Genomic DNA, 27,212 nt, shown 5'->3' with positions numbered 1-27,212 from the left:
AAAGCAAAGTACAACTTCACGTCTAATTTCCTGTCCCCTGTTACCCAAAGGAACCACTCAACGGTTTTGCATTATTTCTGCTAAAGCTGCATTAACTTGTGCTTCACTAAACAGGCATCTTCTCTTTTCTAGCTCTCACTGACATTCACAATTCTCCTCATTTTGACATCTAAATTCCATAAATATGTTGTTTACTCCCTCTTCTGGGCTATTAATGAAAAATATTAAATAAGATCAAGCCAAACATCCTCACATACATGCAGCATCTAGAAGTAATATTATGCCAATTATTAGTAGGAATCAGCAGTGCAGAGGTTACTAATTTAGACAAATGATGTGTGGGGTTTTTTTTTCCTGAAAACAAGTGAACACAATCTCATTCTGACTTTTCGGCATATTAATTAACACATGCAAGTGCACACTCCGGCCCTGACACGTATCCATACTTGATCTAGTTCTGCCTGCAATCTATTAGTCACTTCTTCCTCATAAAAGGAAAAAAAGGTGCTTTAATGAATACACGTGATGCTTATTATTTGGATCGGCAACATTTGTGCCTTCTGTGCCTGAACGGCACTTAGAATAGGTTAACATTTGGTTTACAACACAACAATAAAATCTGCCTTTATTGCAAATAAACATAGTATTCACACCTTACAATATTGTTTTAGATGCAGGATTATATTCACTCTTAGAGGATCTAATAGTAATATAAAAGGCACATGCATTTAATGTTTTCACACCTTTTTTATTTCCCAAGCAGCGTTAATACGTATTTTAAATACTGCATTTACTTTGTTAAAACATGAAACTATTTATGTACATTTGTTTGCAATCTGAGAACACACACCATCAAGTCATCATTTGTACAGTAATAACATGTATCAAAAAAAAAAAATCACAGCCCAGAATTTTGGACATCCACTCCTCCCTTTGCTTTGATTTAAAAGCTGCACTACCAGGAGAGAAGCCTCAACATTATAGTAGTTGAAACAGGAAACAAACACTGCTCTCTTCTAATAATTGTCTTAAGCTGCTTTGATTGGTTGCAGTTAATATTAATAGTATAACCTTTAAAAATTGTGGGGAAAGGTAATACTTTATCTTCACTCCTCATATTACGGCTCCAAAGCAAGCTTAATGAGAAACCATTATAAAATCATACTGCTAAATAGTATCTTAACTCACAATTCAGCCTATATAATTATATCAGTATTGCAACTGACAATTACTGCTGATATATCAAACTCACCTTTCTCACACTGTGCTGCTCAGGGTGGGTGTCACAGGTACAGCACTCACTATTATTTGGGCTTACGTAGCAAGACAGACGAGTTCTACCCTCACTGCACAAATAGAGAACTCAAATTTTGCTTACAAACAGAAATATTATGGTCTCAAAACCTATGGATATGCATCCATAACAGAAACCCCACATGTATCTGGCCGCCTCTGCTCCAGATTTGTCCTGGACTAACACATGAGGGTCACAAGTTGGGCTTTAGGGACTCGCCAAGCTTTCCAAGAGGGCAAGACCAGGACGTAGGCAATTTCAGCGTACCTGGCTCCAAACAACGCCTTCTGTATTCACCAGCACAACGTAACATTAAACTCAACCAACAAGTAGAGAACAAAAATAATTAGTAACTACATTTATAAATGACATTTCAAAGACTATTAACATATAAAACATTATCGTCTTTACGAAAATAGACCGATTTCAGCACAGCTTGCCTTTTTGGGGGAGGATGACACATACATTTTTTATTTTTTAAAAAGCAAGTGTTCTCCTGGACAGCTGCCAATAATCTTGTGTAAAACGTCCTTAAAGCAAGACAAACTCCTCTGTACTAAATCTTTTTAATCTTTTCTTTTCATCCTCAGAGAAAAGGTCATGTTCTTCATGGAGTGGACTGGAAGCAAAGTCATAGTCTCTAGAATGACCCTTTACAAAAGTAAACACAGGATATTTCTCCTTAGATGAAGACTGCAGCATCTACAATGTAAAACACATACCAGATAAAACGTTAACTGGAACAGAAGAAATACAGTAAGTAGTGATATTTATCTGATGGTGACTGCAAAGTAAAAAATGCATTTTTAATTTTTATTATCATCATATTAAAACAAAAGCACAGTACAAGTTAAACATCCCCTTCTCCCATTAAACATTTACTTCCATTTCTTCTTCAGGTAGCTGCTAATTTTATGCCTAACCCTGCATCTTGTTCCACACAGATCACCTCTATGTGCTGTTTCAGTGCAGCTGGAGCTCTTGTAGGAAGATAAAAAATTCTGCAGAATAGTTGATGGCCATAACGCTTTCCTCAAGCACAGGTATGAATTCTGTGGCAACTAAGCATCTCAGGGAGATATTGTTATTGTAGAATCAGCATGTAGAATAATAAATGTTTTTATTAAAAGTTTAAACACATACACCTATGTAAATAAGCCAATCAAGAGCACATGGCTAAGAACAGATTGATGACGGTAACAGACTGTGGTGACTAGGGTGCCAAAAATCTCCATTTATAAATAAGAAAACTGAGCATGTAGAAAGCGGTTGGTGGGGAATGAAAAATACTAAGGAAGGAGAGGAAGAGTAACAAATGAGCATTAGGGAAAAAAAGTTTGTAAGACGTACAAATGCTTTGTTTCTTGAGCAGACTAGATAATTGGATCCAAACCTTTTCATCTCTAGGGGCTGAACACAAGCTGGCTGAGCAGGAACAGGAATTGATAGCCATGTGAAGGCTGTTTGCTGGTCTGTGGACGGGTGGACTTAGGCCAGCTCCTACTTGCAAGTTTGCAACAGAAAACTCACCCGACTACTGCATCTTGGGGAATGCACGGTGAGCAACCAGCCAACGCACCTTTAAAGATGGTCCCTCCAAGACAGGACAGAAACACACCTGCAGTCCCACTGCCGTTGTCTGTGTTCAACTCTCCCTGAAACTTCCTTCCCTACAGGTACATGTAACACCTCTCTCTGTGTGCTGAGGGAGGTGATGAAACACTAACTACAGGACACGAGCTGGACAGACAAATGCCTACACAAGAGTCGAGCTGAACTTGGTTAAGATTAGTGCAATTATTATCAACCTGCCTTTCACTCAGTGATTACAGGTAACTGGAAACTAAAGAACCTGCAAGTTCTTTAGATACCGCTGTGATGATTTCTACAGAGAAGTTTATTGATAAACATCAATATTTTTTAGCATTTCGGTGTTAGACTGCCACTGTTGTCACTGCAATAATTAATTCTTTGTGCTGAACCACGTCCAAGTTCAGCACTCATCCAGTCCAGTTCTTCAGAGAACTTTTAATTTCTGCTAAGAAGCTGGGCCACAAACAGGCAGATGCAGTTGTAGCCCAAGGGGATTATTTATTGGCCGTCATGGGTTTTGATAGGGAAACAATTCCCTGCATTAACAGAAAGACAAGCCTGGTACCAGTTAAGTAACAATGTAAAGTAGCAGCAGAGGCTGCGGCCAGGAAAAGGCAAAGCCATTTCAGGTGCTATGCAAGGCCAGAGCTTCTTTCTAACCTCTTGGATCTGCCACATGGTGTTGAGAAGCCGGACAGAAACTGCCGTGCCTGCTCGGTACGTGTGCTGGAAGCGCAAGACCTAAGTTGGTAAATCCAGCCTTCTCAAGTCTAGATGTGTTTCCAGGTCTCCTTAATCCATCAGCTATTTAATTCTCAATATTATTAAACTACTTAACAATAGCTGCCTAACTAGCAAGTACAGCAAGAAAGGGTAACTTGAATGTGATTTGGATGGAGTTTCACCAGTTGCTCCATTCGGGCCTTTGACTTCAATGCCCTAATTTCTCTGTCACCGAACATACGGCTCATAAGGTTTATTCTCAAATAATAAAAGCTAAATCTTTCCTCCCACCTCTTATTGCCCACAACAGCAGCGAGGGCCTGAATTTTTTAGTCTAGCCTACACAGGGCACACTGGGAGTATACTGTGCTTTATAGTTCAAGAGTTATCGCACTCAAATTGCAAACAAAGGGAAAAATAATGGAAGAGCAGGAAAAAACAAAGGATGTGAAGGAAGGATTGAAAGATCATAGAATGTTTCTCACATTGTACTTGTATCCAAACTTTTCTCTCCTTTCAAACTTACTGTGCCTGAAACATATTTATATAAAATAATGTCACTAATACTAAAGAACTTCTGTCTAAAATACCAGGATAACAGGCCCAAGACTTAGATCAGCCATGAGTATTTTCACAATATATGTTCGGAAAAAGAAATGTACTTAATCCCAAACTTGAAAGAAAAGAAAGAAGGAAAAAAGAGAAAGAGAACTTCCAAGAAAACTGATTTTGTAATTAGATTTTTTTTTTTACCATGTTATTACACTCTTTCTCATACATGATAGAACAGGAAAACATGGAAGAAGAATAGAAACTTCACTATTTAAACTTTCCATATATCTGTTGCTTAGGAACTTCTATTTCTTCAGATCTGTTTTCTACCTCTCTGTGTAAGAATCAGAAACGACTTCAGATCAATCAATATCTACTGAAGAACATATACAGTATTAAGTTTAAAAATGCTTTTTTGGCTATAATACTAATACCACTTAACAGGACATTCAAAATGCTGTACAAACGTTAATTCTTTGCGCTGTTGTGATAACTACACTGTTAGAATATTAATATTGTGACCACCTTCTGCTGCCACTGCATCCTTTCATAGGCTATTTGGTAAAATCACAACACACAGGTATTTGCTACCACGTCGAATACAACATATTAATAATGCTGCATTTCATACACTCACATGCTGTAATAATCAAGGGGAAAAAAGTCAGTTACATTTGAACTTAAATGAACCTATACCAGTGTTTTTAAAGTGGAAGGACACGATCAGACAGATTTGCTGGGTGATACCTGCTCTGTAGACTTCAAAACCTTGTTCCCAAATCACACACACAGCTTTACACAGAAATGCCACCTGAGAAAGCACTTACGCTAACAAGAGAAAATACACAATTTTGGCTTGATCAAATACTTCCATTTAAGAAAAAAACAAAATCCCTCCCGAGGGCCTGACTGCCCGCTCACCACCCCCTGGGGCAGGGGCCAGGGCTGGCTGTGGAAATATTCCCACTTCACGAGTGCCACCTCGTGGGCCCGCCCCGGCCCCGCTCCATCGCCTGCTCCACGGGAGACGCCCCTCCCAACGCAACCCTGCTTCTCCCGGGTTTTACGTATTGGTTCAATGGGATGAAATGAAAAAAACCCTAGATTGCTCATGATTACAAAAGCAGCAAGAAATATCAAGAGAAGAACGATGCCTGGAAGAGCGAAGCCGACTGTCTCCCCTTATCCGTACACTGTTCTGGCTGAGGAATCGACTCGGTAACTCCGACACCCACCTTCGTGATTTCTTCAGAAGCCTTCTCAAAGTCCTGCACAGTCCTACAATAAAATCCTATCGTGCAGCTCGGGTCCATTTTTTTGAATGACATCTTTTTGGGAGAAGGACAGTGGAATGACTGCAAGTTTCAAGATTAAAAAACATGAAATACGTAGTTAAGGCTGAGAATGGTACAGATCAATGCACCTACTTTTTTTTCCACCAACAGCTCTAACATACAATCCCCTGGATCACTTGAATTAAAACCCAGCACATGCTTTTGAAGTTATTTCTTCCACCCCCCCCCAAAACGTTCAAGTAATTCCACTCTTCTCCACACGTATAAAACCTCCTGCTGTTTACCCTGCGTTCACCAAACTTGCACACACCACCGTGTTAGTTTGAAATCTGCCAAAGCTCTGCCGCTCCGAGCGGTACTTTATGAATATTCCCAAGGCAGAGGAGGGGAATGCTTTTCTGCAAATTGAATTTGTAACAGCTTTTGCACTATCCTACAATTACCGCTTTCCTACCACCGCCCATTGCCCCTTTCCCTCCTCCAGCCTCTATAAAAGAGACATAATGGAATAAACCAACCTCATGCATTTTCCTTTAGTAAATGAAATGGGTTAAAACACCCACAAAAGCCACAAAAGCAAAACCATATTACAATAATCCACAAGTAGGAAAAAAACCAAACAACACACCCTGCTTTATAAATGTGGGTTTTTTTCCCTAACCTGAAATCTCTTTTCATGACAGATGATGCTCGGGCAGTGCTGTGAACTGCTACTATCAGCAGCCATGCTATAAGGAAAAACAAACAACTACAGAAAAGCCTTCCCCACACTCCTCATTCACAGCCCATGAGAGAAAAGGTATGTATATGCTATTTACCCTGATTATGTGTTGATTTACTACAGGAACTGTAGCTTTGGTGAAGCTCATTGTCTAATAACTGAAATTATTTCGTCACCACTGACTGTCTCTCAAAGGTAGTCCTCTTTATTCTGCTTCTAACATACAGGACTACCCTGTCATCCTACCTCTATTAAATCACGAGCAATCCTGCTACAGCACCACGTCTGCACCACACTGCAACGGAGACACCACTGCACGAAAACGCAGATGCGGTTTTTCATGAACTTCCCCCAGTGATCAATATTCTCCAGTGAACATTCTGTGCTATTTCCCTTCACATTTACATCTAAGCTGTGCACAGCCCACAGCTCTGCCGGCACAGGACCAGGACAGCTCAGTAACACAACAGTAACACCAGGACAGAGCAACACGGGAGATCTCTTACCCACACCGGTGTGTTTCCTCTACAGAGGGTAACTCACAACTGCTACAATCTAATTTGACTATAGCAACAGCATCCCCTGAGAGCTAACATCAAGCAGTCTGTATATTAGAAACCCATTTTATCTTTTTTTTTTAATTTTTTTTTTTTACCAGTCAGAAAAGTCAATCTACAGAAGACGACAGCGCTAATTACCTAATCTGAGAGTATCTGTCAGTGTAATAGTTTTACATATTAAAGTATATTGTTCTTTACTTGTGATTATAAACCTAAGAGAGGTATTTCTGTTAAAGCTGCTAAAAAAATATAAGCAAAGATGAGAAGTACTATTTCTACAAGACTGATTTCAGTCACTGCTTTTTCTCCTAATTATGTTCAAATCTTATATGCAGAAATTGTACGTTGAATATTCATTCCTGAGTCATCAAGTACATAAATTGAACCCTGCCTTGCATATCACATTGCAGCAACAACGTTGTAACTCCAGTCGTGCTGTGCTGGTCAGGGCAGTAGAACGCTACACAAATCACTCCACAACAAAGAGAAGTGGGTAGGCATGGGGATTTTTTTCCCCACTCCTCCAAACAAATGGATTCTGGAAGCCAATAGAGAGTGGATTGATTTCCAACCTATTCTGGACAATTTGTCAATTTTGAAAATACTCCCTACAGATAAATCTAACAAGCAACTATCCACACTAAGAAAGCAATTTCTGTTTACTTTTGACATTTCTGGACAAAGATATAATACTATTAAATGCACTAAGCATTAAATTGCAATATATTTTCCGTCTGCAGAAAAGCATTAGGATGTGATCAAGCCAAGCTAGCAGCTTGCATACTTTCAAAATACATTTTAAAACCTTATTATTATTTGGAAATTCATGTTAATGCCAGCCTGCAGCATCTGGAGGATTAGTCATGGGAACAGAAACCAAAAAGATGTGTATTTTTTGTAGTTTGGTCACTGAGCTATAGTGTGACCTTAAGGAAGTCACTTCAGCTCTGCATCTCTGTGCCCTTCCCACCTTTTGTCTGTCTTACCCAATTAAACTGTAAAATCTTCAGAGAAGGCACTGTATTTTACTACAGTTATTAGCATAAAGCAGCAAGGATCTTGGTTATAATCTCTGGCTGCTGCCACAATAGGAATAGGTAGAGCTGGAACTCACCAACTCTTCTTCCAAATACCTCAGCAGGGTAAATCCAAAGGTGTCTCTAAAAATAATGAGAGTTTCTGTCTACGATATTTTTTGATAAGTTTTGCTGCTATGTTCTTTTTTTTTTTAATTCAGAACCCTCTCATTTTCTAGATAATCTTATACTTCTATATTATGTGTCACGCTAATTAAAGCACCCTGTTAAGCATAAATATTGAAAAATATGTAGTGTTTGCTTGAAGTCAGCCCTAGGATTTAACATTAGTCCTTTGATATATATAAGCACTTTTCCTAAATACTATTTGATGGTATTTTGATTAAGGTATTGTGATCAATGTATGTTAACAGATCTTTCTTTTAATGATAACAATAGATAGGACCATTGCAGCTCACTGTTCTCAGTTTAAGTTAACTCTTAGCTGCTGTACAAAACAGAAGCCATGAAGATACAGAACTTCGTTACACACCCTTTGACTTGGAATGTTAAGAGTAAAGAGTCAATTTAAGATCACCTACTCAGTCCTCAGGTGTGAGTTTGAGAGTTGCATATGACTCACTTCCACTGTTTATAGGACTTTACTGCAAAACTTTAAAAATTCCCCATTAAGTAACTATCATTTCAGGGGTGGTGGAGATAAATACATATTCCTCTTCCTTATTTACATGCAATATGTTTTTTCCAAAGCTGTGTTTCCACATTTAGGAGTACTTAACTTCACAGAACACAGTGGCGTGAGGAACCACTACTAATAACCAACTCTGTTCTAGAGCAGCCGATGCTGTCCTAAGCAGTGGATGCACCCAGAGAGTGTTTCTACACTGAATGAAGAGTTGCTCCGAGGAGGCTGGAAGTTCATGTGGCAGGTGGACACAAGATCAAGAAGGAGAGTTTGTATGGATGGCACTGAGTACCTCTACTGTGAGTACTGTGGCCACTGAACACTTCTACAACTGATAATGTTTTCCCATGGTACTTGTAAATCGAGTTCTTTAATAACCTCTATTTATTTTCAATGCAAGTTATTTGGCAAGAGGTTAAAGAAAAGGAAAAACACTATTATAAAAAAAAAAATCATGCTTGTTAAGACCTAGGCATAGCCTGAAAAGATGCATTCACTACATCTAGATGCACCCAGAAAGTCATGGCCTAGAAAGGGGTGGAGGGGAAAGAAAGAACAAATGCAGCATGTACATTTCAGCCCTGTCAGTTTCTTGGAAACTGCTTCCATAAAAATAGCTTGATTAAAAATAATAATAAAACTCGTTAAAAAGAAACAGTTCAGGAGACTTGAGTAAAATTCATCTAGTCAACCACAAACCTCACTGACAAGCCGCAAAAATGTCCACTTGTGTGAAGCTATAAAAGTGACCTGCAAAGTTGGTAGGAGCAGAAGTTACCTTTAAAATGATAACCACCTACTCCAGTATAGAAATCTCACGCATTCCTGGATAAAGAAGCAGCAGGTAAACCTATAGGAACTCTGATTCCAAACTGACAACAGGCTCCTACTATTGAATACTACAGTAATTCCCTCCATGATGTTGACTGCAAGTTGAATTTAAAATAAAATAAAAAATTACCAAAAAGACAAACTAACAAAACCAAATCCAAATAACTCAGGTTTAAGATCTCCAAATATTCTCTATTTTCTTCGATGGAAAGTTACTTAAATGAAGTGATCATCAGTTTTTGAGGCTTTCTGATCATTAAAAAGAAACAAACAAAGATTAATGGAGTAAAAATTAAAACCTCATATTGAGTTTTTAACCTCTGGTCATTTTTGTTGATTATGGGCCTATAAAGAAGGGCAGAACTTGGATAAATAACATGTAACTGTAAACCCATAAAGATGCAGCTAGCCAGAACATCTCTAAATAATTAGTGTTTGATTCATATGGGAAGAAAACAGTGCCAGGTCTATATCCATACTACCTCAAGAGGGAAATCCTTTATGCTGACATCTACAAAAGATTGGCAGTAATGAGGATCCATGTAAATCAAACTGTCATCTACAAGGACAAAACAGAAGACAAGTAATTCAAAAAACACCTTATTATTACACTGCTTACAATCCAATTTCTATGCAGAACAGCTGAAAAAAAAAAGCCAGCAAGTAACTGCTTGCCAGGCTGATATTCATTGACTGAAGCATAGGTTTTTGCAGGACAGATTAACTTTTGCATAATCAAATATGCTTGTATAAGCAGAATTTTTATAAAGTGATGAGACTGTCATTTAATTTTTGGTGATAAAATTACTTTTACAAACACACAATTATATTCTGGAGTTTGCATATGAAAAATGTATTGTGCTACTTCATCCTGACAGGAAGAATATATTGCTTGTCATTTCAGCATCAACTAACACCACTTAAACTAGTAAAAAGTAAATACATAAATAAGAACTGCCAGATAGGAACAGCAAAGGCTCCTGAAGTTTGGTGAAACAGATAAATTATGCCTTGTTTATGCAACAACGGAAATTAAATGTACATTTTACAGAATCCAATTACTATATGGGGTAAATGACAAATGACTGGACTTGGGTAGATATGATGAATTAATAAGGTACTCATTTTGCTATTTTAATCATGCTATTTCCCACTGGTTCGATATTAACTTCCTAACTCTTAAAGAAAAATATTGAAGAGACGTAACATATTAAAACACCAACCTTGAAATCCAGCAAAGTAATACGACTGCTTGGGTTTGCCACCAATAATACCAACACAATACTCAAGGCTTAGAACTCCCTATAAGCAGAACATCAAATAATTAGGACAGTGTTAAACAGAACAAGTATTAAACTGAATTAAAATCTTTGCTCTTTCTTTACTGTTTTTAGGCAAATAACTTTTTTTTTTTTTTAAAGACTGGCTTAATGATTTTCTGGGGCTTGACTCAGTTTTTAGAAGCTTACAACTGATCAAAGTGAAAACATACCACCAGATATTCCAGAGAAAGTCCTCCCTTTTCATGGGATGCCCATACAGTGAGAGAATTGGCAGTGTCATTTTCAGGGAGGAGACAAAACATAATGTCATACAAGTTGAGCACAGGTTGCTTAGTCAAAAGACACAAAAGTATTCAGATTTACTGAGTTCACATACATTTACATTCTGTGGCCCTGGGGCCTCTCTTCTTTTTGCCTTCAAATGCAGAAGTCTGTCTAGAGTATGAACTTTTACACCATAGGGAGAAATGCCAGTTGAAGCAAAAGTAATTACAAGATACAGCTCTAAAAACAGCAGCCCAAAACATGGGAGGAGAGAGAGACACACAACAGACAAGCCCCATAAATCTTACTGGAGTTTGACTGTGAGGGTAATCAGAGCCATCAGGATGTAGCAACTTTGAGAGAGACATTGCAAATACACCGAAGGGCATTTAAAGAGGGACGTGGGGTGAAATACAGGGATCTTGTCAGTCTGGAGGTGTAAAGGAAGAAATATACTCCTCCAGCCACTGCAAAGCTGGAGCCACCAAGGACAGGCAGACTTGGGTTATCAACCACACCAGTGCTGCCAGTGTATTTCTGCTCATTCAGGTTGTGAAGAGCTGGGTTCTGTAATCCACGTGTCTGTGTTAGCACACAGACCTAGCAGACTTACCACTACATAACAAAATGTTGATTTTATGGATATACCTTCTAGTGCCAGGGAGAAGGATTTACCTGTATACACACAATTTTGCCAAGGTAAGAACATTTCAGTAGCATAATTCACTGAAATGCCTCCATCACCCACAAGCTCTGGGTGCAGTCAGACAATGGACACCAAAGAAAGCAACTGTGTTCATTTCTCTATTAAAAGAAGCACCTGGCAAAGGAATGGAAGAAGGCAAGGAGGACTTTCCTCCTTCTCTCCCTTCTTGCTTTCACGAGGTTCTGTTTCTTAACAGGGCTCATTAAGATTTTTGTGAGTATTCAGTCTTGGCTTACCGTGGTTCTCCATTAGTTACCCACCAGCTCCAGTGGGAGCTGAATTTTGCCAACATTGAGCACTTCAGAAAGCTGAGCCCAACTGTGCTAATGCAACTGAAGTCCAAGACCATTAAATACTCCGAAAACTGAACAGCCTTTAAACAGCCATAAATCACAGTGGTTTTCTTGTGGCACTAGACAAGTGCTGGGTCCAAAAATTTGGACGCTGGCCCAAACTGAGACAGCAATCCAGAAGACTATCAGCTGAGCTAGGCTGAAATCTCCATCAGCTGGCAGTCATATCTATATCCTCTCATCTGAGAGATCAACCATTAAAAGTATAACCATTACATTATCGTTGTATAAGTAGGGAAAATTTCTCTCAACAAAATGATTGATATTTCACATATTAATAAGACCAAAGCTTCTCATTGAGATAAGATTTTCTCTGCTTAGACAACGTTAAAGTAATGTAACATAACAAAAACTGCTGTACCCCTAACCTGACATGCTAACAGTCAGCTTTGGCATGTTTTATGCAGGTTAAGAGAAAATGCTGCTTATTTAAACTCTGAATAAGAAGGCTTTTTTAGAAAATGCTCCTCGATGGCTGAGCATTACAGAACTTTTAGGCAGGTCAGAGGCAAAGGCTGAAACAGCCAAGGAGGACAGATCCTCTGCCAGTGAAACAGAAAGGGAACAAAGCTACTTAGAGTAATGAATAACTGTTTAATCTATGGGAATTTTCTTGTAAAAGTGAATTATAAAAAATTTATCAATTTTCATCCATAAATATAAAATCCTTTGTAAAAATTACCTCTCGTACTACAGTCTAAAATCTGCATTTTTAACTTAAATCCAGACCCCAAGAAATTTAGTCACTTCTTGTGAACAGTCAAGACAAGAGATTGGAGTGACTAATATAGGCAATTGAAAGCCCTCTTATCACAGTCTCCATTACACCAGACTGCAAAAGGCAGCACCCGCCTTGGTAAAGGAGAGGCAGAAATCACCTCGGCAAAGCCAGCTGTATGAGAAAGCCTCTGCAGGGTAGAACTAGCCATGGATATCTGTCAATAATAAAAGCCAGTATTAAAGAACTGGAGTCACTTCTCTTTCGCTGAGAAAGCCTTATGAAAGCTGCAGAAGCAGCTGTTTGTCAGCTCACAACCGAAGGCACCGTGTGTTTGCCTGGACCTCACTGGTTCAAAGGCTTTTTTGAAGTTAACATTGAAAGGAAAGTAAGGTGGCTGTAGACCACATCTGCAACCACAGGCTTATCTTAGCTGTGTCAGAATTAATCAGAAAAGAAATAAAACTTTTCCAAAGACAACTGTCTGAAAATAGAAGGAAAAGAATTAGGAAAGAAAAACAATTTAATAGTTCATCACTTAAATAAAAAGCTTCATCACTCTGTCTCCCCATGCCATTAAAAAACAAAAATATTTTCCTAAAATTTTATAGAGTCACAAAAAAAAAAAGGTGTAAGACTCAGATCTTGTTCATGCTACAACATTGTGGTATTTTAAAAATTAAAACAAGAATTTGAAGACAGATAAACAGCAGCGTGGAGAATGATGAAGGAGCAGGGCTAAGAGAACAATGTCTTCACTGAAAGAAGTACTCTTGTGCTCAAGAGGTGGGATTACAGCACACCTGCAGGTGTTAGCACCATATGCAGAACCTCTGCTGAAAAAAGAGGACAGCTTAGACCTTCCTCCCCTTCGCTTTCTCCTTGAGTTTTACTTTTTTCCAGTTCATTTTTATTTGTGGTAACTGCTTGCTACTGTCCTTACTGTCCTTAGAAACATTCATCCTAATGTCCAGAGAGCGAAGAAACACCTGAAGTAGTGACTAAAGATATGAAAAAATTCTATCCCCTCTCTGAAGGGGAAGAAAAAGGCAAAAGAAAATGGGAAGAACAGACAAGTAACAACCTTAAACCATAAGGCATTTAAGAAATTAAGAAACAGAATTTGGTATATTTATATTTTAAAATGCTGACTGATACTTAAAATAGCACAACTCTAACAGCATATGTAACTAAATTACCATTTGTAATTTGAGCCACTGCATTAATATCTTTTCAGGTAGCTACTTCAGGAGTAGGACAGTTATCACTGCTTTACCAAGGGACATCATGTGCTCTGCAATTATGTCTGATCTTGTAATAGGGAAATTTAAAATCTGTAAAGTCAAACTTTACAACCTTCAACTGTAAAATCACCACCACACATTTAATAGGTAGAAGATTACCATCATGAAGTCGCTTTTCGTATCACCTAGTGCTACTATTTGAAAAATGATTGAACGGTCATTTCATACCTTTACAAACTCTAAGTAGTCCATGTTTGTTCTCTCTCCACCAAGTCTCACTGGAACTAATATAATTACAGCTTTTGTGTCTGCTTTTCCAGAATCCATAAGAGAACACTGTCTGTCAATAACATCTGAACTGTAGACTGAAAGGAGACACACGGAAATATTAATATTTAAAATACATCCGCTAGCTTTTACAAAGACACACCTACAACATGTCATCACTTAGTCTGACAAACTAAAACTGCAGTCCTTCAAAATATCACTGTCCTCCTGAAACAGAACTCCTGAGGGACTCTGATGACAAACAGTGTTATGCCTCCTTATTTTCAGCAGTGTTTTGTAGAACGGTAATCTGCTGCTGCTGAGCTAAGACACATTGCCCAGGAAATGCAGAAGGGGTAGGCTAAGAGAAGGCCAACAAATATTTATTCACTTCATATAAACTTCTTCTAAAATAAATAATTTAAAACTTGAAAGCCCACAACTAACAGAAACGTCTACATGTTAAAGGAAAAAATATAATAATCGATTTTAATAAATACTAAATTTCACTGTCTAAAGTTAACACAACACAGTCACTGAAAATGAGTGAAAAAACTTAATGTAGTATTATTGCTTATTGCCTCCAAACTAAGAGATGAGAAAATCATCACCAGAACAAAAAAGTGAAAAATTAATAGAATTTTAAGTTTCCACTGTCACTGTAAGTCAGATAAAACTGGTTTCTGGTGTATGATTAAACAGTGCCTCTTTAAAACCAGTTTGATTGATTACCCAGGGATGTTGGTCTCGTCTGTCCTCTCGTCTACCCCAAGATCAGTTATGACATAACTAAAATTTCTGGCCGCTAAACATGGCTACTGAGGTAACACATTGTGCTCAGATTGGAAAGACTAATCATTAGTGTAAACGTTCACCACACGTTTAGTTTAGTTCATCTTGTCATTGTTTTCTGCTCCTGAATATCCAGAGCTCTAAGCTGCTCTGCCTGTTATTGATTATTTATTCGAGCAGAAGAAAGGTTACCACTGACTCTGGTTCACGATCCTGCTTGCATCTTTGAACTCCAAGTGAAAATGGCTTCTTACTATTCTAAGAGACTCATGCAGTGTTTTTTTTCCCCACTAGAAAAATGGGTAAAAGAATCCTGTGATGCAAAAGGCAAATAAAATGTAACAAACAAACCCAACTGAAGTATTTTTCAGTTGTTTGGTTGTTTTTTGGGGGTTATTGTTAGTAAGATACGTAATTTCTTACTAGCTTATTGCTAAAACAACACTGAAGCAAGTATAAAACAGATTATTAACTGATTTAAATCCAAAATAAAAAGTTACAACAGGCAGACTGTAAGGAAAAGTTATCTTGCTGGACTTGGAATTTTACTATAAGATACCAAAAAAGCAATGTATGAAGCTTTCAGGTTGTGATGTCTCATTCTCAAAGAGAACAAACATCTGCATATATCAAGAACCCCTTTGTCTACATAATCTCAGTTTTGTGGACCCATTTTTGAGTTTATTTTTTTCTCTTAGAGCTCTATTGTTAGGTGAAAAGTGAAAGGCATAAAAAGCATCTAAAAATGTTTGCAAAAATCTATGTAATCACAACATTTACCTGTACAATCCTGAGCAACATAGACTGTTACTCCTTGTAGCTCAGGGTCTCTTGCTTCTTCAACAGCTTTTCTAAGTACAAACACAAAACTATTTAACTCATCTCAGATTTTAAAGAAATTAAGAGTAAAGAAACAGAAATTATTTGATTTTTAGAAACAGGTTGGGTTTAATTGTTTGTTGTTGGTTTGGGTTTTTGTGGTTTTGTTTTTTTTTATTCAAGACACCTTCTACTCCTGATAAATACAGATGGGGGAGAGGTGGGTGGTTTTTTGTTTGTTTGTAAACACTGGGTACTAAGATCCAGTGTATATGGCAATATGTTTTTCCCAAGCAAAGATGACAATGTCTGGCTATTTAGAAGAAATAATGAAAACCACAAAAAAAAACCCTGAAGAAACACATTAACTTACAATTAAATTCATATTAACTACCTCGTTTCTTCCTGTTTATAACAATTTTCTGTCACGTATATTGGGATAAGGAGGGCTAAATTTGCTGACGTAAAATATTATTTTCAACTTGACAGATCTCTTTAGTTGACCTCAGTTCATACAACTAGCCACAAATTAGCACCTCATGTCTATGGAAATAAAGGCTGGCACATAAAAAAGCTGTAAGGTTTCACCAAAACTTTCAAAAAGATAATTGCAATATTAGGTTAGCCTCAAAAGAGTAAGAGTAATGGATCTAAAAACTAAAAAGAAAATATATGTCGATAGTCTGAAGCATGAACATCAATCAAGGACAACATTTGTAAAGAAATTAAACTGTTCAAAACAGAAGATTAGCCTTTGACTTCATGACACACTTGCATTAAATGGTCACTATCCCTTTATTTCACAATATATTTTGAGGAATGGTTTAACGCAGTCGTTCTCAAGTTATGAGAGAGCTATACATTGTTAGTGCTGCTGTAAGAGAGAAAGGAGATCTAGGAATGGAAACCTTTGCAGCGTTGGAAATCACCAGTGGGTTTGTGTCAAATGGAGCTCTGGACCAAATCCCCCCCTGCTCCCATTAGGTAAACAGGCTACTGCAATTTACAGCAAGGAAAAAAGACTTCTGACAGTTTTCATCTTCAGAAAAAATAGAAGAAAACATGTAAATAATGCTAACCTCTCACATCACTGCATGCATTTGCTTGTATGCACACATACACACCTGATTGTTGCAGCACAGGTTCACTTAAGATTAATATACTTTTATACTAAATACCAAATTCTTCTATTCACATATATATAGATAAACATATGAACTTTGGCTTCTGCTGCTTAAATGACTTATTATTGATTCAGTTCATAGGTAAACTGGAATTCACTAAGAACATAAGCACATAAGGCTAGAAAACAAAAGCAAACAAAAAATTGGTAATATTCAAAGAAATGCCATATAAGGGCTCATAGTATGGAGAAATTTGACTTTCGATTTTTTTTTTTAACCACACTGAATGTCACAGACCCTTTACTTTTACTGTGATATAATTATAATATTAATAGTCCCATACATTTACAGTTTCACAAGAATTTGATGTGTGCAAAGAAATGCTGAAAACATCAATTTTAGCTCTGACATTTCATTACACTATCAGTACATTACAGCCCCCAGGTTACAGTAAAAAAAAAAAAAAAATCTATAATGTTATGCATGTTCCAAGGTTGAAAGACTGGTTAGTTTTTAGAACATTTCATTAAATGCAGCTCTACTTAAAAGCCCAGGTTTGGGAGAGGTACTTGGGCCTTCTACTGCCCAAAGTACAGGAAAACAGGAATGTTGGTTTTTTTTCCCTGAAAGAAGATGGAACAAAGAGTTCAGTTCCTGCCCCTACTGCTGTTTCCCTTCCTGCGTCTGAAAAGAATTGCTACTACTATGGACACTTCACAAAGCCAATAATGAAGTTAGATGCTCAATTAAGCTGAAGTAATCTCATGACACTCTGAAATGCTTCTCCTGTAACGTGTAAGGCACGGTAACAACAAAGACTAAAGGTATTTTTACCTTAAAATGTGTGCAACGACTGCAGGCCCGTACCAGTCGCCAGCAATTTTCCCAGACTTCTTTCCATGCTCTATCAGCTGATGTAAGCCAAAAGCTGCCAGCGGAGAGTCGGCAAACCAAGAAATTATTTTTCTATGATAAACTTCATTTCTCCTTTCGTTGTCATCACAGTTTCTCTTTAATGGTCCCCGATGATGATTTGACAGGATCTTGGGTTCTCTCTCTGCTGTAAGCGATGCTTCGAATGATGCTGTCAGCTTTTTCACTGTGTGGGCTGTCCATGATTCAGAATCTGAATTGTCAATGTCCAACGCATCTGGCCAGACCCAGGCTGCAGCAAGAGATTTTAAGACATGTATTAGGCTTAATATTAACTTGGTATAATTAGCAAAGCACATCCCTTTCTCCCCCATGCTCCCCAAGCCAGTAATGTATACTTCACATACCGAGATGCAAACGTCAGTGTTAAAACATAAAACAAAGAATTGAAGTGGAATATGATTTGTTTTTATTTTCTGCTGTATGATAGGTGAAATGAAAGACTACCAACAGTACATTTGTTAGCAATTTATGCTGACATAGTAGGTCAGACTCCATGATCCCAGTCAGTTAAGATATACAAGGCACAGGTCAGAACTACCTTATCTATTAAACGTTTGAAAATTAGCTATTAAGGACCATCTAAAAAGTTTTATCCAAGTCAAACAAGAAGTTCCAAAAGCTGTTTTTAAATTCTTCTGGTTTGTGACGTTATTAAACAATAGACAAACCTGAGGAATCATTCATGTAAAAACAAACACTTCTTCCTGCAAAATGTCAAAGCAGATGAGCAGAAAAAAAGACAAGATTTCTTTATTCACTAAATTTGTGAATTCTTTGCCTGGATTACAAGACAAACTTGTTTAAATATTATTCAGCTCAGTATCTGCAGTCTGCATTTCACAGAATCACAGAATCAACCACGTTGGAAGAGACCTCTGGGATCGAGTCCAACCATTGCCCTGACACCACCATGGCAACTAGACCAGGGCACTAAGTGCCATGTCCAGGCTTTCCTTAAACCCCTCCAGAGATGGTGACTCCACCACCTCCCTGGGCAGCCCCTTCCAATGGCTAATGACCCTTGCTGAGAAGAAATGCTTCCTAATGTCCAACCTGAACCTCCCCTGGCCAAGCTTGAGGCTGTGTCCTCTTGTCCTATCGCTGGTTGCCTGGGAGAAGAGGTCGACTCCCACTCTGCTACAACCTCCCTTCAGGTAGTTGTAGACTGCACTAAGGTCACCTCTGAGCCTCCTCTTCTCCAGGTTAAACACCCCCAGCTCCCTCAGCCGTTCCTCGGAGGTCAGACCCTCCAGACCCTTCACCAGCTTGGTCGCCCTCCTCTGGACTCGCTCCAACACCTCAACACCCAGGCAACAACACAGGCCTTGCTATTCCTGTGAGTGACTTTCAAATTTAAGTCGATGCCTTAAGCACAGGCCTTTCAAAGTAAAACTTACCAGTATCTTAATATTTCAAATAAAAACTAATTTACAACATCATTCAGCAATATCTGGAACGTTCTACATAGCAGTGGAAGTGTAAGTATTCCAGCTAGTAACTGCAGTCAAGTTTTGCTTCGTAACAGAAACAATACTATTAAACTGTAATGAAAACATCTCTGGGAAAAGAGCAAACAGCGATGAAAAACTTCATGTAAACACTTAAATATGTTTCAAAAGCTACCCAGACCTCATAAAAAGCTTTTCAAGAGATAATTCACCAGCTGTCAGAAGACTAGGTGATGAGAAAAGTAGCCCAGCAAGACCATACATATTCCATTTTCCTACACATTTGGATTGCCACAGAAACACTAGCACTCCGGAATCACCAAATCACCTTCCAATTTAGGATGCATGGGGGACAGCGCAAGGAATTCTTTGTAACCGTGGATTTTAAAGATATAAACCTGGGGCTTTTTTGTTTCAGGTTACTTCAGAACAAGCCGTTATGCATTCCTACTCATAAGCAGTCGTCTGATCAGATTTTTTTTTTTTATTTCTTTAAATGTACATATAACAAAAGTTATATTTAAGGGATTTGTATTCTCAGCAGAAGTATTTTCATACGTTTTGATATGTGCAGTCAGTTGAAAGGTATAATGAATGTTTTATGACTTAAATATCTACAGCAAAAGGAACATTCAGTAAGCCAAGCTGACAGTTCAGTCATGACACTGCCAAGAAAGAAGACTTTGTGATGCAGCTTGTTTGGGACTATGTTCACAGCTTACATCATATTTGCACAGTAACTACAAATTATTATCAAAACAGGCTTTCAGAACTATCGTCTGCTGAAGTATTCCTGGGATCCAACAAATGGCTGAGCAAACAATACACTGTATTCTCTCTAACATGCCTGGGTGGCTTCAGGCCATGTCTTGGATCATTTTGACAACAAGCAGTGGTGACAAAGGACAGGACCAATTGTTTGAAAGGAGCAATGTGGTAGATTACGAAAAGGATTGAGAAGAGGGTGAAAAGAAAAGGAGGTTAACAGTGAGAACCAAAAATACCTCTATGCAGGACATGGCTCAGCTTGGAAGAGTGGGAAGGACATGCAGGCTCAGCCTTTGAAACCTGTTCCAAGTCTCCTAAAGTTACTTTTTGAAACAACTGTGACTGAGGGAGTATTTGAGATAGACAATGGCAAGAACAAAAGGGAAGTTCCTCTGTAAGTACATGAGGGGGAAGGGAGGAAATGAAATAGTGAAAATTTCAACACAAAGAATGATGTATTGAAGTTAGATGAGATTCCTTCTATTAACTCAATATATTAATACTAGAAGAATTGAATAATGTACAACTTTAAAACTGATAAAAGAACATCACTTTTGCCATAGCCCACAGCTATGGGCTGTGGAACTCAGTTCCACACCTTGAGTTCAAGAAGTGAGGCAGATTAAAGAGAACTGGATGCTTGCATGGATAATAACAATACCCAGGTATGGGATCACAAATTTTTGTGGTATTTTACTTCACAGTTAGCTTCTGTGGAGTTTCCAGTATCTTCCTTTGACACACCTTGGTATTCCCTTTTTCAGAAATGGAAGAGTAAGACAGCTAGATCACTGCTCTGATGCAACGTAACATTTCCAATATCAATGAGGAGTCCAGAACCAAAATCAGCTTGCACTTTAGATCTGGGCTACATAAAGACCATCACACTCCCTACAGAACACTCAGGCTTATCATGCTGAACACAGAGATCTTCTCTTGTAACTTACCTCTACCGAGAAAATGAAGCATAAGACCTTGAGCCAGCAGCATTTGACCAGTTCTCAGTGTGCAACCCCAGCCACAGTCTGTTGTTAGTGCAGACCCCTTTATCTGAGGAAATTCCTCTCTGTAAGTCAGCCATATTCTAGAAATAAAATCTTTACGGAACTCCTCAACATTTCCTGAAATCTCCACGTTGATTTTATCAAAATTGGACCCATCTGTAGAGAGTTCACCGGATTCTGCAAAGCACAAATTTCAGTTAAAACGTGGTATGGCACTTCTGTTATTAGAAGGAAAGTAACACTGTAGAAGGAAAATACAACTGTTCTATTAGAAAGACAGGGCAAACTTGCAAAAAGTAACAATCACTTCAAATACAAGAAAGCAAAATTGGAAGGCAAACACCATAGAAATGGGCCAGCTGAAAAAAAAAAGAGCAATGCAGCCAACTGTGCCAATGGAATTGCTGACTTGCAAGTAAGCGACTGCTTATTTCACCTAAAAGTAAATGGTCAAATAGAGAAAAGATTCTTAGAACACCAGAAAATGATAACAAAGGTGTTGGTGTAGTGACTCTCTGTACAGCTATTGCCACTATTTCATTTAGGAGGTTTTAGAAAGAAAATCTCAAATTGATAGGTAAATAAAGTGCAAATTACAGCACTAATATTTACAGAAAGAACAAGACTTCAGTGTAGAATCTGAATGAAGCAGGTTAGGATGGGTTGCATTAGTGGTGGTGTTGGACATTTAAATTAGTACTTTCTAAGCTTTTCATATTTACATTTTGAATTTGGTAATTGTTAATGAGGGTCTTTCTAGAAGATTAAAAATATATCCACAGAGCTCCTGCTGAACAAGATTGGAATGAATTAAGTGGTATGTACGTACCATCAGTTTTGAAGTGGTAACATTTTCCCAGCAGAAAGACTGGAGAGTTTCTACTGAAGTAAGTTTTTGTTTTCAACACCCAACCTAAAATAGATGCAAAAAAATACAACTTTGTGACCGAAGTATCCCAAAAAGGAATTTCTAATAGCATCTGGTTAAGCCAAAAGTAACCCATGGAAGAGGAATACAGAGAGAATGTACTGAAATTGGGGTTTGCTTTCATAAATAACAAGAAGTTTAATAGTTCTACAAACACAATTAAGAGTTATGGTTTAAAAGTAACGATATTACCCATAGATGAATGTTTAATGTTAATACTGGTACTACTGTGTAGAAATTGTTAGGACACAGAAATGCTAAAGCTGAGCTTAAGTTTCTTTGTCTCTACTGTGCATTCATTACCACATAGTTTGATTCTGTGAGGTTTCCAACCCCTATAATAACATACAATAAGCTTCACATACGACCAGTGAAAATGCATGAAGAGTACTGCTTTTCCCATAGGATTAATTAAACATAGCTTATCACAAAATTTAATTGCAGATTTCAGACACAAAAAAGGGTAGTATATGCTGTACAAATTCAAAGGGCCAGAATTCAGTTTTTAGGTTTTGACAGTGTCCCAGACCTTAGCTTTTTCACTTAAGTCTAAATCCTGTGGTGTTTTATATCTTAAGTCCATAGAGTTTCTTGAACTCTTCCTATCACATATAGGGTGTAGCGACTACTATTCCCCTTCGGCCACATGGTAGCCTTAAAGAAAGCAGAAGAAAACTATCTTTTCATCTTGCCAGACATCTCCAAGGCTCAGTTATGAGAATTAACAAAATTTATCAGAAACCTGGTGCTAAATCTGAGCAACCTCAGTCCTAGAGGGAAAGTAGAGAAATTAAGGTTAAGAACAGATTAGTAAAGGGCACACTTGAAAATTTGGTTGCTTATAAACAAATTAGTGATGTTCAACTGTGGAGAAGTATGTTACTCAAGTATGTGAAGTAGATTCTTCAGTGGAGTTTGTATTTCACACACCATCCTATTTTTTCCAGAAAAGTACATATAAAGATAAAAAAATCTTTGCACAGATGATTCCATATTCTCCCCATTTAAAGGTCTATGCAAATCTAGTGTCATTGACATAATGTATTTACTCTTTTCAAAATAGGAAATTTTAGAAGAAATTATGCAAATTTATTTGAAAAATGAACAACTAAAGTTTGTTTACTCTGGCTGTTTATTATACAAAAGTAAAAATGGCTTCAAGGGCCATATTGCATTTTTATTATTAATATGAATCGTGATCCCACTCATGACAACAAGAAACATTCCACTCATTTCAATGGAGACAGGATCTTACCATCCACTGTTTCACTTACTGTATTTCATGTTGTGCCATGCAGACATAAACTTCGATTTTATCTTCTCTACTTCATCTGTCCCTGTGGCCTCCATATTCAAATTCTAGGGAAAAAGCCATCGCTGTCTTGTAAGACGTTCAATTCTGCTACTGTAAAAACAGAAATATAAACACATCCATGGACACTGAGAACACAGGGTAGACTATCACCACCAGCCCACTTAGGTACTTAAGCCTAACATGACCAGAAACAACAATAAACTTGCAGAATCCTCCACTACCAGGGACTGAGAAGCAATCACATGTTCCATGAATAAGTAATAAAACCATTTAATTCCAAATATACACCAATAAAATTACTATACAAAGCTAAATAAAATATAATGTTCTCCAACAGCTCTCTATTGCACAACAAACTGATCTAGAGCATATAACCTGTGCTGGCAGACGAGCACACTCGTTCTAACTGGCAGTGAAATAAAGAGCTACAATGCATTCACTAAATAGAATAGATGCTGTTCTTTTCTGATGAGTAGAATACAAGCAGCACTTTTTCCCCCCCCCATCAGGGGTTCTGAGCACCAATAAACAAATCTGGATTTTAAAACCAGCATTAGTTTCAGATTTCTAATCAAGAATTTTCTAAGCCAAAGTTTACAGGCGTTGGAGGAACTGGAAGACAAAGTGCAACACGTTTTGCTCTACGTGTGCAAGGCAGAAAATGCGTAGTACTGAAAATGTGTGTAGTAATAGTGACATAATTTTGTATAGAATTAACTTGCTAGACATCAAAACATCAAAAGATGAGTAGAATACTGTCATAAAAATCAGTGTTTACTTCATCTCTTCTAATTAGTGCTCGCAGTGCAATAAAGGCTCTCTTCTCAACTGTATCACAAGAGTGAGAGTGGTAAAACGGTGGTAAAAACCGCTACAGTGCAAACTAATTTTGTAACAACTGCTTATAAATTTTCCAAGGGGGAAGGTGGGAGGGAATGCACTTCTACCGACTCTTTCTGAACTGCAAGATGAACATCACCTTAAAAGCAACCTAAACTGGTAACAATACAGCAAGAATCTATATACTACCTTTATCCCTAAGAAATACGAGGAAATGGGACAGAACTCCCTTTGCAGTCCACCTGTACCATTTAGTAACGGGAAGTTTGTTATTAATTAATAGACCTTCCTTCACTGCATGTATTCTGTCAATGGTTCACTTTAAAATAGTTGATATAGGAGGTTTTCTGGATGACACTTGGTAGCCCAAACCCTTGCAGAGATAGCTGAAAAATTAAGAGCTCCCGCTTCAACAGCTCTTGTGTGACATCAAAAGTTGATCAATAGTGGCACATCACTGCAACCTGCACTGAATTTTTAGCTCAGTTCTGATAACACCAGATGATGCTGTGAACAAGTGAGCTATCTCATTTAGTGAATAAACTTGGACCAGGAGCACACACCACCACTGATGCTGTACATAACCTCCTTACTTTAATAGAACTGTATTTACCTTTCCATGTGTTATTCTCCATTGAACGGGCATAAAAAGCGGGACAAAGACTAAACCATGTTCCTTCTCTCCCCTGGGAGCATATTTTAAGTAAAACCTAACCCCTGAGAGTGTCACTGAAGAGAGTGTGAAGATCTTGGGGTGCCAATGTCTTCAGAGCCTGAGGGTACCTGCACAGATGCCCTGGTTCTGGGACCTGCAGGTAGGGCAAGGAAAACATCCCTCTACTGCCCGAGCCAACCCTAGCACGGTTCTACGCTGTTCCATTGTATTATTTCATAAAAGTCTGTCAACAACTTTTCGACAGAACAAGAGGTAACTCAAGCTCTCAAACATGGGGGAAGACTGATGGTTTCTTTGCTAGTGAAAATAACAAATGGCTACAACCCTGCTATGATTAGCCTCATCTTAAGCTGGGGTTTTGTAGGGGAAGGAAGAGAAAGACGATTTAAGGTTGCGGTTTAATTTCCTGCCTTTTTTCTCCTCTTTTCTTCTTTAGGAAAAAAAAGGAAAGACTGACTGTATCACTGACTCTAGCTGGCAAAGCTGGTAAGATGGACTTCTTCAGGAGGTGTGTTTGGACCAGTCTGTCCCCATGTGATCAATCAGCCACAGTCAAATGCAGAGGCCACTGATTGCCTTAAAAGCCAATACCTATAAAAGCTCCCTCTGGCTAAAATTAGCAATGAAACAAACTCTACTGTTCCAAAAGGGCCTGAAGGAAAAAATATTGAAATGAGAAAGCAGCTCATTTTCCTTTAAAAGACAATGGTCATCGCAGCACATTTTTCTTTCATCCAGTTACATTTCTTCCCTAGCATTATGTTAAAGACGTGAAAAGGACTTCTAAGAAGAATGCTGACACAAAAGAGGCACATTTATTCCACTGGAAAAACGCAGGCTCTTCCCATCAGTGTTAAGAAGGCATCAGTAATAGTTCCACTGAAATTAATGGAACAGCATCAGGAGAAGGTCACAGCGAATACAGATTCAAGCCCAACAGGCACGATGCAACCCTCATTATTAAATCTAAAGCTAATGGTTTTATACTGAAGTTGTCTCATTTAAGAAGTTATCTAGAACATACATTACTAGGACGATGTTACTTCACAGAGCGGCAGGACACACCGCTCAATGAAAAACGACGTCTTGTCCACTCCGAGCCCCGTTACCCAGTCTCTGAGAGGGGACAATTGCAGCGAGGTGGCTGTTTGTTAACAGTGATGGGAAAAAACCTCCCTAACAAGAAAACTTGTTTTCATCAAGAACAGAAAAGCAACCTAACCTGCCAATGCAACCGCAGCGAAAGGGACGAATGAAGTCTAAATGTGACTATCTTTATTAATTAATTTAAGAATGAAGACCCTCTTCACTTTTTTCTACCTGGAAAGACACTGAACTAGCAGCGATGACAGCCAGCAAAACCCACGCAGAAGTCCCTGACAGACAACAATGCCAAGAGGTCGTTTTTAAGGAGTCACCCCTTTCCAGCTGTAAACACACACTAAGACAGTTAGAAATAACACTCTGTAAAGGGCAGGTAAAGAAAAACAGATTTTTTTTTTTAAACCTGTAGCAGAGACCGAACATTTTACCCATCCAGGATTCGCAGCCCAGCGAGCGCTGTTCGCAGAGAAGCCGCCTCTCCGCTCGCTCCTCCGGCTCCCCGCAGCCGGGGCTTTGTACCCCCGCACAAGGGCTCCCGCGGGCTTTGTGCGCAGGCGGCCGGGGGGGACCCGAACCGCCTCCCGCCGCGAAGCGCCAGCGGCCCCGGTTATGCCGTGACCCGCCGCCGCAGCGCCGTTACCGCAGCCGCCCGCCGGCGGTACGGGCACAGGCCGCCACACCCGCCCCGGGACGGGGCTCGGGGGAAGCGGGAGAGCCCCGAGCGCGCTCCCGGCCCTACGGGACACACACGGACGGGCCGGCCGGCAGCGCAGCCCCGGGCCGGACCGCCGCCCGCGGGTACGCCCGGCAGCGCCCGCCTCTTCGCCGCCACCATTGAGGCGTTTCATCCCGCCCGGCGCCGCGGGCCGCGCTCCCCCGCCCCGCGTCCCTCCTCACCCCTCACGGAGCCGCCGCCGGTGCGGGGCGGCGGGCGCTTAACGCTGCCCCGCTCGCGCCATCGCCGCGGCCCTCCGCGGCCGCCGTAAAGGGGGCGGAGGAGCCGCTCGCACGGCGACTCGCTGCGAGACCACCGCCCGCAGGCGGAAGGCGGGGGGGGGGGCCGCCGCTTACCCGCCCGGTGAGCTCCGTGGCGCAGCCGGCCGGGGAGCGGCCTCCCGGGGCTCCAGCCGTGCGGGAACCGCGCGGGACTACAACTCCCGGCGGGCGCCGCTGCGGGAGCGGGCCGGGCCGGGCGGCGGCCCCGCGCGGGGTGTGCTGGGAGCGGGAGGGCGGTGGGTGTTGGGCCTGCGGAGGAGGGAGGAAGGGGCGCAGCGGGAGGCGGAGGCGATGGGGCTGGGCCGAGGCGGGCCGGCTGCCCCGGGCGGGCCGGGA

General features: G+C 39.6%; 1 protein-coding gene across 3 annotated transcripts; it reads right to left on the bottom strand.

The window, feature by feature from the left end:
* Positions 1-727: 727 nt before the first annotated feature.
* On the bottom strand, positions 728-27,032 carry ATG4C (autophagy related 4C cysteine peptidase). Of its 3 annotated transcripts, none has more exons than XM_068406756.1 (11): positions 26,952-27,032; positions 23,220-23,350; positions 21,847-21,930; positions 20,961-21,194; positions 17,696-18,026; positions 15,699-15,769; positions 14,088-14,224; positions 10,515-10,593; positions 9,774-9,850; positions 5,398-5,517; positions 728-1,996 (listed from the first exon to the last, which is right to left on the bottom strand). In XM_068406756.1, exons 2-11 carry the CDS (start codon positions 23,293-23,295, stop codon positions 1,826-1,828), a joined length of 1,380 nt encoding a protein of 459 aa, XP_068262857.1. In that variant the 5' UTR covers positions 23,296-23,350; positions 26,952-27,032; the 3' UTR covers positions 728-1,825. The 3 variants fall into 3 exon arrangements, with proteins under 3 accessions (XP_068262857.1, XP_068262858.1, XP_068262859.1); XM_068406757.1 differs by lacking the exon at positions 26,952-27,032 and adding an exon at positions 26,778-26,853; XM_068406758.1 differs by lacking the exon at positions 5,398-5,517.
* Positions 27,033-27,212: the final 180 nt, after the last annotated feature.

Source organism: Nyctibius grandis, chromosome 8 (genome assembly GCF_013368605.1).
Source record: "Nyctibius grandis isolate bNycGra1 chromosome 8, bNycGra1.pri, whole genome shotgun sequence".
NCBI lineage: Eukaryota > Metazoa > Chordata > Aves > Nyctibiiformes > Nyctibiidae > Nyctibius > Nyctibius grandis.
This window is presented reverse-complemented; position numbering and strand designations above follow the sequence as displayed.

Excerpts from the sequence above, each read along its gene's own strand:
- ATG4C (XM_068406756.1), bottom strand. The coding sequence starts at position 23,295 with ATGGAGGCCACAGGGACAGATGAAGTAGAGAAGATAAAATCGAAGTTT. Across the intron at positions 14,225-15,698 it reads TGTTGCTCAGGATTGTACAG|TCTACAGTTCAGATGTTATT; the intron begins GTAAATGTTGTG and ends GTCTCCTTTCAG. Across the intron at positions 1,997-5,397 it reads CTTCTGAAGAAATCACGAAG|ATGCTGCAGTCTTCATCTAA; the intron begins GTGGGTGTCGGA and ends TTTACATTGTAG.